This window comes from Gasterosteus aculeatus, chromosome 10, assembly GCF_964276395.1.
Source record: "Gasterosteus aculeatus chromosome 10, fGasAcu3.hap1.1, whole genome shotgun sequence".
Lineage (NCBI taxonomy): Eukaryota > Metazoa > Chordata > Actinopteri > Perciformes > Gasterosteidae > Gasterosteus > Gasterosteus aculeatus.
The window spans coordinates 18,036,100-18,047,907 of record NC_135697.1 but is presented as its reverse complement, the minus strand read 5'-3'; the positions used below and the strand labels follow the sequence as shown (position 1 = coordinate 18,047,907).

Genomic DNA, 11,808 nt, shown 5'->3' with positions numbered 1-11,808 from the left:
ACGCAGAATGAATCCACGTTCATTGGTGTGTTGCTCCTGTCCATCAAAACGCGCTTTTGTGATTGGACCGAATCACCTTTAAAATGGCGTTCTCTTCTGCGCTTTCAACAATAGGTTTGTCCGGCACTCCAATCTTATTGGTCTTTCACTTAGTCAGTCACACCCGTCCTCCGTTCTGATTGGTTGTTCTGTTTCAGAGTGGGGCGGTGACTTTCTGGAAGTGCGTTTCCTTGTTTGTCATATGCGAGGCGACGGGGAGAACCGATAGATCATCGGGAGGTGCAAACTGATTAAATAAATCATTTCACCGACGAGGGAAACACACTTTAGCCGCAGCGACAAATGCTATTCACGGCTAAAGCTCCCCGGGATCCTTAATGCGAAACACAGCGGCCATATTGTTCTAGTGTTTGTTATCGCGTCGCTATCTGGCTGCAGCCCCCCCCCCACACACACACACTACACCTCGCCTGTGTGGCTATGAGTACGGACCTCCTATCTGACCTGGACAGTCGTTTCTTCGCTGATAACCTCCTGACGAGCGAAGATTGGGGTACGTTCACGTCTTCGAGCCGTTCTAGCGGTAAGCTAGCGTGTGTCCTGCACGCTGCTAAGCTAGCGGCTACGGTTGCCCGTCGCAGCTCACCCGCTAAAACGGCTAAATCTCCTGCAACGTGTGCGTGTCATTCCTCACGCTTTAATCTCATTTAACGGGAATTGTGCACGCGGGGAAGTGTGTATTTGCGTGCACACTTCCTACCTCAGTCAGAATACCCGGATGTGTCAGTCTATCTCTGGGGCGGAAGCGTGACGTCACCCGTTAAAGAACACGCGACTCTTCTTCTGCAGCGTGACGCGTGCGTCGTTAATGCACGCGGTGTGTGTGTGTGTGTAACGTGTGTGTGTGTGTGTGTGTGTGTGTGTGTGTAACGTGTGTATAATGAAGTAAATGTACCGTTATAGTAGTAATGAACCTGGTGTACATGAATGTCTATGAGACACCCAAGTAGAAGTACATAATGTAGCATAGAATGAATATACTGTGTGTATAAGTACGCTTTATACAGATACAGCCGCAGGTATTACACAGGAACAATAAATATACGAATCTAAACCAAAGATATGTGTGTATAGAATACAACATTCAACACAAATACATAATCAAATGTAAATATACTATTTGTACAGTAGTATGAATAAGAAGTTTATTGTATTTAAGTCAGACACATGTTTGCTTTAACAGCATGTGTTTGTATGGTTATTACAGTGATAGTATTTGTCCTTAATAAGTGGGACTGTGTCTGTTAAGTAAATCCTGTAATATAAGGAGGTACTGGTGATGTGTGACCACAGGTGAGAATGAAGATGATGAGTTTTATACATCTGTATTGTTCAGGCTGTATGCAGACTGATCCTTTAGTTATTAATAACTCTCTAATGTCTCTTTGACGTATTAACTCTGTCTCATGTCTCTCTGGGGTCTAATAACTCTTATTGTGGTGTTTGGGTCCCGTCTCTGCTCAGATGCCTGTCTGTACCAGTGTGAGAGCATGGAGGAGGGAGAGGACGCCGCCGCCGCCGGCCGCCGGCCGAAGTACGAGCCGTCGGTACGGAGACGCACACACACACACACACACACACACACACAGAATACACACAATACTTAACTGCCTTATGAGAAACTTCACATCGTCCGTTCTTAGTCACAGATTAGGTCACTGAATGATTGTTTTAAACAGATCCTGATGATTTGTGTTGGCAGATGCAGATTGTTTTCGTTGTTGTTGGTCTGTGAAGCTTTTCCCCACCAAGTCACTTTCTATTGATTACATCAATCCTGTCATTAGTAGTTGTGATGTTGCTGCTCATGTCTCATCTCTAACGTCTACTTCACGCGTGGAAACGTGACCTCTCCCTCAGTTCGACAATGACCTCGTGCTCACCCTCGACCCCGACAACCCCACGTCGCCGTGGCAACACCTCGACGACAGCCTTCTCACAGGTACGGACAGACGCGTCGGAAGGCTGAGACGCAGAACGCCGAACCTCATGGATTGTTGCAATAAGAATCGAATCATTGATGTGAAGCTTTTAAAAACCTCAACGGCTTTGTCTTTGTTTTCCCTGAAGGAGAAACTCCTGTGATGGAGGCTGAGATGACCATCGCTCAGCCGCTACCGGTGGAAATGTGTTAGTTCTCCTTCTTCTTTTCACATCTGCTGAACCACACACACACACACACACACACACACACATTGTGTACGTGTGTTTTACTGGTTGATGCGTTTGTTTATTTGTGTGTCCAGTGTTCCAGGTTAAAGCCGAGCCTCCTTCTCCTGCTTCCTCACTCGGGTCAGACTGCTCCTCCTTGTCCCCAGACCCACAGGTGTGTGTGTGTGTGTGTAAAGTGTTGTTTAGTTTGTGTTACTTTACATCCACTCTTGTTGTACTGATGGAAACATCGCTAGTAAGACGACACACCTGCGTTATTAAACGTATTTGAGAATATTCGCGTGTCCTTAAACTGTTTGACGTTCCCGTAATCCGACTCCAGGTCACCATCAAAGGGGAGAACCCCCCGACCCCCCCCTACATGTACGGGGACGTGCTCTCCCCTCCGCTGGGCTCCATGGAGATCACCGTGGCAACGACGGCCGTGCCGCGGTTAGCGACGCAGATGCCGGCGGTGGTGGGCGGAGTCCAGGCGCAGCCCGGTGGGTTACCGTGCCGACGGCGGCCCGGGGGGGGGAACTCGGTCACGTCTGAGTCGTGACGCTCTTTGTGTGTCCCGCAGCGCTGCCGGGCTCGGCCACGCTGAAGGCCACCTCCATCCTGAGCACCAAGCCCCCCATCCAGCCCAGGCCCGTGTGCGTGGCCGCCCTCCCCCTCCCGCAGGCCCCCCCGCCGGCCAAGACCCTCGTCCTGCAGGGCCTGCCCCCCTTAGACCACAACCGACCCGGTGAGTGTTTGGATCCCTGAAGCACACGAGTTCTGATAGTCAGAGCGCTGATGACCCCGTCCCCCTCGTCCCCCCTCGTCCCCCCCGGCAGTTGTGCTGTCCCCGTCCGTCTGTCTCGGCTCGGCTCCGGCCATTGTGAAAATGGAGCCCGTCTCTCCCGGCGTCCCCCAGCACTGCTCCAGCCCCACGGCGCCCACCAGCAAGCCCATCGTCCCGGCGACGGCGGCGTTGCCCGGCAACAACTCCAACGACATTGACGTGAGTCGGCTTTACTGTCACCTGAGCTGCAGCTTAAAGTAAATAAAATAGTCTGTCCTTCAGAACAAAGGCTTTGTCCCTTTTACCTCCTGCTGCAGATGAAGGTGATGAAGAGGCAGCAGCGGATGATAAAGAACCGCGAGTCGGCCTGCCAGTCGAGGAAGAAGAAGAAGGAGTACCTGCAGAACCTGGAGTCCCAGCTCAGGGACGCCCAGCAGGAGAACGAGCGTCTGCGCCGGGAGAACCAGGCGCTGAGGGAGAGACTGGCTGGCAAAGAGGTGAGGGGGGGGGGGGAGGAGGGGGCGACTCTTCATCTCCTCTGTAGCCACAGCTGCTCCTCCTCATCGGTAGCATCATCAGCTAAAGCTTCGCTTAGCATTAGCTGTCATGGAGAAAAACAAGGCAAAGGGTAGAAAACAACATTAGAAAGATCCTTATTTAATCATCATCAGATGAAGAACAGAACTGCCAAGTTACAGTGAGTTTCAAAGAACATGTCAAAGGCCTCAGTCAATGAAGAAGTATGAAATTATAAAGCGCTGGAAGACTTGTTACAATTCTGGTAAATTTCTCTCCTTTCTTCTTATTTGTGTTGACACGGAAAAAGGACCTCTGGCAGAGAGGGGAAGTGATGCATCATGGGACTTGTAGGGTTTGAATCATCACCGCATCTCAATCATTGAACCAAATGAAGAGTAGTGAGGCCCTTTGACCTCACGTGAGGGAAGGAGGCCTACAAGGTCATTCGTTCAGTCAGCGTCCTTCAGAGGTTCATCTTCCTGTTTCCTTCCTGTTGTTCGTCAGGTTCTCACTTCTTAGTCGACGGGTTAAAGGACCTTTTCTCTGCAGTCGTACTGCAGGATCTCCATAAGCAATAATGGAACAAATGTATCTTCAGCTGCTCTCTGATGTTACAAAGTCCACAACTTGGTTACCAATTCCTCTAAATGTTTATTGTCTTATACAAGATTCACAAAGTCGTGGAGGAAAATACGGGACAAATGTGTCCGTGATGAAAAGCAGCAGTGTGGATGCACGGGGCAATAAAGTCTGTGATCAATAAATAAATAAATAGACGTGACTCTCCAGGTCGTCTTCAACAAAACACGTGACTCTGCCTGTTGTTCTGGAGGTGAATCGCTCTGCAACACACGCGAGACTTTACAACCAGGAAGTGAAACCAGCGCGTCGACGCGTAAAGACGCAGAAACACGCGGCGGCTTCAGTGTTGATCTCATATTCAAAGAGCTTTTCTGTGTTTTTATTGCATCATTCAGATGATTAATTAGTATCAAAGACGTAAATGAGGAATGCTCAGTATCTGTCTCGGTCAACAACAACAACAACAACAACAACAACAGGAGCACGCCGTCCTCACACGGACCGAACACACAACCGGAGCAAACTGCTATGCAGATCACAAGTTGTGTTCATTGAATTGATGTTGGTTCCTCCAGGGCGGCGACTCGGCGAGCAACAAGAGAGCCGTGTGTGTGATGGCCGTCCTGCTCTTCATGACCTTCAGCTTCGGACCCGTCAGGTACCGATAGCGTCCTCGTCCGCTCACGCCAAGACGTCGCGTCCATTAATGTCCAGTCTTCTCTCCGGCAGCATCTCGGACAGGAAGCTGTCGGGCCTGCAGGACGGCGTGGTGACCTACACGGGGCGCCACCTGCTGGAGACACCACCACAACAACAACAACAACAACAGCAGCGGCGACGGCAGGAGCCGGTGGCTCCGCCTCCCAGCAGAGTGGAGGACAGGGCGGAGACGGAAGAGGACGGAGGAGACGAGGCCGCGGAGGCCTTTCAGTTCAGGTGAGATCAACCTCTTGATTCATGTCCTCAAACTCCTGCATGAAGATCAGAAACTCCTTCATGAATCATGAATTAAGTGAATAAAAGCGGTAAAACGTCCTCATTAATCTCCTCTAACGTGTAGGAACCTCAGCGACGTCTTCAGTGACATGAAGGATCTGGTGCTTCAGGACATCGACCGTTACTTCAGCTCTTCAGACTGCAGACAGTTCAACCGCTCAGAGTCCCTCAGGTGGGTCACACCGTGATGTTGGTCCTCCTCTGGTCCATCTTCACCTCCTCCTCTTCTTCTCATCACAAACACTTCACATAACAACACACGGCGAAGCCGTTAGAGAATCTACTTTCATCTAGAATGAAGTGGACTTTTTCTCTCCTCTCGGCTCCTCTGGTTCCTGCGGTTCTTCAGGCTGGCAGACGAACTGAGGGGTTGGGTTCAACGGCATCAGATCGACAGGAAGAAGTCTGGAGGGAAACCCAAAGCTCCAAAAAAAGCCAAGATCGCCCAGGTTCAGCAGAACTCCTTCTTCTCCATCGCTTGTCTTTGATTCATTCAAGCGTTTTATATGTAGAACTCAGTTTATATCAATTGTTCTTCTGTCTGGTTTCGTCTTTGCAGAAAGCTCAGCTGAGGAAGACCAACTTCTCCAGATATCTGCCCATTCAGGCCCATCGCTCCATAGAAAGGTTTAAGTAGAAAAACCAGATGTTCTTTGGTTTCTCTGTTTCTCTGTTCTCAACATTTCCAGTGTGATCAATAGATAAAGATGTAAATGTCACCTTCGGTCTTGAGGGAATGTTTTGAACAAACTCGTTCTTGTCTGCAGTCAGCTGCAGGTGCTTCCTGGTCCTCAGCTCACCTACAGCGACTTCATGGACGCCATCGACCGCAGAGAAGACACGTTCTACGTGGTGTCCTTCAGACGGGTACCGATCACACTCCATGATCACTAACATTTAACGCTTAGACGAGGGTTCGATCTGTCAGGACTGAAGAATAAAACACACGACGACACGTGATGCTTTTAAATCGATGAATCAGACGTTGGACCTTTAAAGCATCAGATATGCAGAAACTCTATTCATCTTAACGTCTTGATTCCGACGTACTGCTGCTGTTGGCTGATCTGGAGGCAGCTTTTCCCATTGACCTCTGACCCCTGCGCCCCCCCCCACAGGATCACCTGCTGCTGCCGGCCATCAGCCACAACAAAACCAGCCGGCCCAAGATGTCGCTGGTGATGCCGGCCATGTCTGTGAACGGTGAGAGTTAAACGAAGGTTGTCAAAATATCTCAATTGAAATCGTGCTGGAGGAGAAACGTCAACTACAACTCCCACAATGCACCTCGGCGAGAAGATCCAGTTAACTTTAAGCAGCTTCGGTTCATTGTTCTGTTTGTGGTCCTCTGACCTACAAAGCGACAGAGAGCAGCGGAGGATCATGGGTAATGTAGTATTCACTCCGGTGACAAAGCAATAATCTTTTGTGACCTTTGCCCCCCCCCCCCCCTCAGAGAGCCTCTACAACTCGTCTCAGGGCTACGAGATGATGATGCAGGTGGACTGCGAGGTCATGGACACCCGCATCGTCCCCATCAAGTCCTCCGCCGTCCCGCCTTCCCTCCGCGACCCGCCGCCCCCCCCGTCCTCTCCCCACCACCACGGCAACCACACTTCGCTGCGGGGGCGCCACCAACACCACCACTCGTCTCCAAGGCAACCGTTACCCGCCCGCCGACGGACAGCGGAGTATCTGATCAGCCAATCAGAGGGGGTCTGAGGAGGGATGCCGGTTTCACGCCGACAGGTAACACACACACCTGTGGAGTCCTGCAGGAGGCCCCCGCAGGAGGACTCTGATGACTCTGATCCATAATCAATAAATCTCTGTTCTGAACACGATGTTTGGATATACGAGAATCTGTAGACGCACTTAAGAATAAATACTGCGTTTTCCATGTTTAGTGGTGAGTGTCCAGGCTGAGGCAGGCGCGGGGGACAGGAAGTGACATCACACACCTTCTGATCAGCAATAAACTCGTTAAGTCAAAGGTCGTAGGATCGGGTCACTTCCTGTTTACGTTTGTATATTTGTGTTGTTTTGTTGTTAGTCGGTTAATGTCAAAGTTAATGTCAGCTGTGTGTGTGTGTGTGTGTGTGTCATATATACACACACATTAAACATTATTATCTGATTACAATATATTTTAGAAGCGGAAACATTTGGTCGATTCATGCTGGTTTTTCAAAAAAAAGTAATAAATACAAGATCGATCGATACTTGTAACAATAAATAAATAAATCCTATCTACTGATTGGTAACATATTTGAAAATTTAAAAAATAACCAATAATGATGATAATAAAAATTACATATAACAAAAAACAATTTAACAGAGTAGAAAACTAAATGTCAAAGCATTATTGGTAATAAAAAAAATAATTATTGGAGTCCTCGATTAACTTTCTAATTTATTCCGTTATGAATGAAACATGATTATATACTTAATTTTTTTTATATATTCCATCACCAGATGGAAGATGACTAACGAGGAAAGAAGGAAGTGAACGTTCACTCTTCTTCGCTATGCTGCTTGTTAGCTTAGCATCAGGCTGCTAGCATGCTCTGAAGGCCAGATTCCACTTCCTGTTCCCCGCTTCATGCAGCGTCTGCTTTTATTTTGAATGTTGGTTATTTAATACTTGTAAATACTCTGTAGATACTTTTCTTTGTTTTTGCCAACTTTTTAAATATTTTTTTTATTTCTCTTTTTTGATCTTTTGACAAAAAAATCCAAATAATAATAATTAAAGTTTTTACAATAAAGAGACTCGGCGGGAAGGAAACTGACTTCTGGTGTTAACTTTTATATTTTTAATATATTTATGAAAACATACACACTTTTTTTTTACTGTACAGAATCAACTTCATTAAGAATAAAGACAACAAGCCGCCATCTTTTCTTTACCTGTAAAAATGTAGCTTTTAAAAATGTGTGAAACTTTTAACACTTCCTGTTTCTTCTAATGTCCAAAACTTGATGGAAGAGTTGGTTGGAGCAAAATGTAAAAAAAGAAGGTTTGGTGATCAAAGAAACGAGTAAATAATAAAATATATACATTTTTCTACTGGAAGGAAAGATTGCTGAATAGAACTTTGACTAACATTCTTTATTTCTGCCTCTGGGTTTTATTTATTAGTTTATTTGTTAAGCTCTGAACAAGAAATATGTAAATACTTTCTTTCTTTTTATGATGCAAAATCAATGTGCATGAATGTTGTGAAGCAGATGTGATGAAACAAGATCATATTTCTGTTTGGCCTGTTTTTACTTCCTGTTTAAAATGATGCTTATTATTCTGAATAATGTCATGAAATGTCTCCAGACGAAAAGCAGCAAATATTTACTTTAATTCTTTCTCTTGTTTGTCTTTTTTACTTCGCAAAAATCCTTAAATAAAGTACAAATTGATGAGGTTGAAAACCACCAAGCAGATATATTTGTTTATTGATCTGTTTTTATTGACATGAAGTCACATCTGAGAGTGGCGGCATGCAGTCACTACGGTAACGTGTGTGTACGTGTGTGTGTACATGTGTATAAGTACACACACACAGTACGCTTTGTTGTCCTTTTTATTGTTTAAATATGTAAATACATCTTTTCTAAAGTTGTGATTTTGATAAAGTAATAAACTGACGTCGGCTCCCTGTTTGTTGTTGTTGATTAACAGATGTTAACGTCTCGCCCAGATGTCAGAAGTCAATAACTGATCAGCCGCTCTGGGTCCCGTTGACTCTCGGGTGTAACTCATGGCAGGAGGACCTGCAGGGCTCCGACCTCCTGGGGGCACCAGCTGCTCCAAGAGACGGGAGGGTGGAGGCACCTGACGGGTGTTTGACCCGCTTCACCTTCCAGAGGAACCAACACGGCCGACCGCCACGACTCTCCTTCCTCCAACCAGCTGCTGAGAGGGAGGAGGAGGATCTACATCAGCCAGAGGGCGACGTAGCTCTGCACACGGAGGCTCCGTCATCCTCTGGAAGCTGTGACCAGATAGAACCTGTTTATAGGCGACGTGGACCTCGTGAGGGCCTCCAGGAAGCATCTCCTCCACCTATAGACTTGGATTCGGCGCTGTGAGCACTTCCTGTGGTCGATTACTTTTATGGCGGAGGGAAGTGAAGGGTTTCATGGACGCGTTGTTCTCACAAACGTTGACCTCATGGTGGCGCTAGAGGACCCTTCCAATGACCCCGACGGATCGTCCTCGTTTCCTTTCTGTTCACACAGAATCACATTAAGTGGAAGGAAAAACTGTCTTTTTATTAACAGATTCAGGTCATGTGAATAATATCAATTCAGCTATTTTTGTTTTTTATTTCAAGGTAAACAAAACAAATCTAAAAGTTTAACAATTGCATATAATGTAAATGTTCACTTGACTGTAATAAAATGTAACAAACATTCCTGCATTTTGTCTTAAATATTACAGATTGAAGCTTTTGTTACAAAATCTTTGAGCTAAAAATATAAAATATATATATAATAAATATATAAGTCTTGTTTCAAGTCGTTGAAACACATTTAAAATATTTAAGCTTGAATTGTACCTAAAATCTATTTAAAAAGACAATCACTCGATTAAGTGAATTATTAATATATAATGTATTTATTTCCAGACCTGAGCAGTGACGCTGAGCGCGGAGGAGGAAGTAAGAAGGAGAAGAACCAACTTAAAACCTCCGGTTCCTGCTCACAGGAGCATCAGCTGTTCTTACCGCTTTACCTCGTGAGGCTCTGAAGCGCGTGAGGCTGCAGATACACGCGCGTGCACGTGAACACGCTCTCCGTTGTAAACACGCTGCGGTCGGAATGAACAGCATTTATTATTTATAATCCAGGAGGTTAGAGGAGGAGTTTTATGTTTTTATTCTGAAGGTTACGATACTTCTTGGTCTTATTCTGTTATTTACTGTGCTGCCGGGATCCCGGGAACCATTGACCTACAGCTGTTTTTTTAAGAGGGAGGCTTTAGTCATGTGACCCCAATAAATGACCCCCCCTCCATCCAGATGCTGAGGTCTGGCTGATGTTTTAACCAGCTGTGGTGCAATAAGCATCCATAACGTAACACGGGAGCCGGTTTGCTCACATGTGGATCTCTTTCACTTTTAGCACAATCAATCTTTCATAAGTCGTGTATTATTATATTTGGGTCACTAAGAGTTTCTCTTTAACATTAATATCCATATATATATACATATATATATATATATATATATATATATATATATATATATATATATATATTTCACCTTTGGGTGAAATGTCCAAAAGATTAAACACACTCAACTCGTCCTGTTTAGGAAAAGATGATGAAATACTCAGTCAGGTTCCAATATCTTGTTTAGGTTGCTGAATGCTCCCAAATATCTTTAATATTGTTGAAGTGGAACCTGCACACGTGAGGAGAGACTCGGCGTGTGCTAAGCGTGTTGGGGGACGGCCTCCTGGAAGCGGTTTCCACGGTGACGGTCACGATCCATCTCACGCTCCCTCAGACAGACCGGGTCGACCTCCGTGTTCCACTTCAGGTTTGGAACATGGCTCACGTGTGCAGCAGCGTGGTGAAGCTTTAGGATCATGGGGGGCGGTGAGCTTTCCCTTAGTGTGTCCTTAGTGTGCGTCCCTGGTGGAGCTCATGGACACCTCATCTGTCCTGAGGGAATGCTGCTGGTTTACGTCCACGCCGGGACGAAGACGTGGTCCTCAGTGGGCCGAAATCTGTGAACTCAGTCGCTCATCTGGGCTGAAGACTCACGTCACGCAGCATCAGAACCGAACCAACCAAAACTACAAGAGATTTGATTTCCTCAGTGTGGACGGAGGGGCGGGGGTCCCCCTCTAACGGGACCCCAGAGACCCGTTAGACACGTCACATAGTGCTGGATGCATGACCTCACGCACACGCCTAACATCTGGCCAGAGGAGGCTAGTCGGGGTCTGCTGAATGTCCCGCTGGAGATTTTATTTGTATTTTACATCATTGGTTCTGTCAAGAGATCAAGCTGAGATGAGCTGCTTCAGGTCACATGACTTCACGTCTCCTCCACTAAGATGAAGGACGAGTATTGACCCGCTGAGGACGTCCAGTCGTCTCTCCTTAAAGCTTCTCCCACTACCCGTTTATTACCTCGTGGGTTCGGAGGACGCCTGCATTTCAGGGTGAGGTTTAGTGGATGAGACCACCGCGATCACTGGACTGACGGTGGGCAGTTACTGTTCTTTTTTATTAACTACCAGTTTAAAGAAGAATCAGGATGAACGTCAACGGTTCTTTGGGATCAAAGCGCTCGACGGGAGACGGAGGGAAGAGCTTCTGGTGCCAGAGGTCAGAGGTCACGGGCGTAAACTTAAGGGTCAATAAAGATTTCATCTTCATCCTCCAGACTTATGGAAGCATATTGATGGTCGCTCTCCACGCGCGGTGGACCTTTTATGAAACCAAATCCATTCACTCTATTTGCTTAAATAGAATGCAAAGTGCTTCAGTGATGATTTACAGATGAATCCACTTGATTTTTCCCTCATTGTAAACATGAGTTTATGGTCTCGGTCTCTAGTTTCCACACATGGCCACCATCAAATCTCTAGATGTTTTCCATCGCAAATCCTCCGCCCAACTGGGACCCGTAAAGAGAATGACATCAGAAAGAGAGAGAGGGGAGGAGGAGGAGGAGGAGGAGGAGGAGGAGGAGGAGGAGGAG

At 46.6% G+C, this 11,808-nt stretch overlaps 1 protein-coding gene across 2 annotated transcripts; it reads left to right on the top strand.

The window, feature by feature from the left end:
• Positions 1-208: 208 nt before the first annotated feature.
• On the top strand, positions 209-9,505 carry atf6b (activating transcription factor 6 beta). 2 transcript variants are annotated; one of them, XM_040189238.2, is made up of 18 exons: positions 209-553; positions 1,525-1,607; positions 1,921-2,002; positions 2,131-2,190; positions 2,307-2,386; positions 2,555-2,714; positions 2,795-2,959; positions 3,051-3,217; positions 3,316-3,495; positions 4,675-4,757; positions 4,829-5,035; positions 5,160-5,267; positions 5,445-5,544; positions 5,655-5,722; positions 5,863-5,962; positions 6,214-6,298; positions 6,552-6,844; positions 8,772-9,505. In XM_040189238.2, exons 1-17 carry the CDS (start codon positions 481-483, stop codon positions 6,815-6,817), a joined length of 2,067 nt encoding a protein of 688 aa, XP_040045172.2. In that variant the 5' UTR covers positions 209-480; the 3' UTR covers positions 6,818-6,844; positions 8,772-9,505. The 2 variants fall into 2 exon arrangements, with proteins under 2 accessions (XP_040045172.2, XP_077937160.1); XM_078081034.1 differs by lacking the exon at positions 8,772-9,505 and having other exon boundaries at positions 6,552-8,749.
• Positions 9,506-11,808: the final 2,303 nt, after the last annotated feature.

Bases quoted from the DNA above. Each gene is read 5' to 3' on its own strand.
- atf6b (XM_040189238.2), top strand. From the start codon at position 481: ATGAGTACGGACCTCCTATCTGACCTGGACAGTCGTTTCTTCGCTGAT. The intron at 2,191-2,306 runs GTTAGTTCTCCT...TTGTGTGTCCAG, and splicing joins GCCGCTACCGGTGGAAATGT to TGTTCCAGGTTAAAGCCGAG. The intron at 5,963-6,213 runs GTACCGATCACA...CCCCCCCCACAG, and splicing joins ACGTGGTGTCCTTCAGACGG to GATCACCTGCTGCTGCCGGC.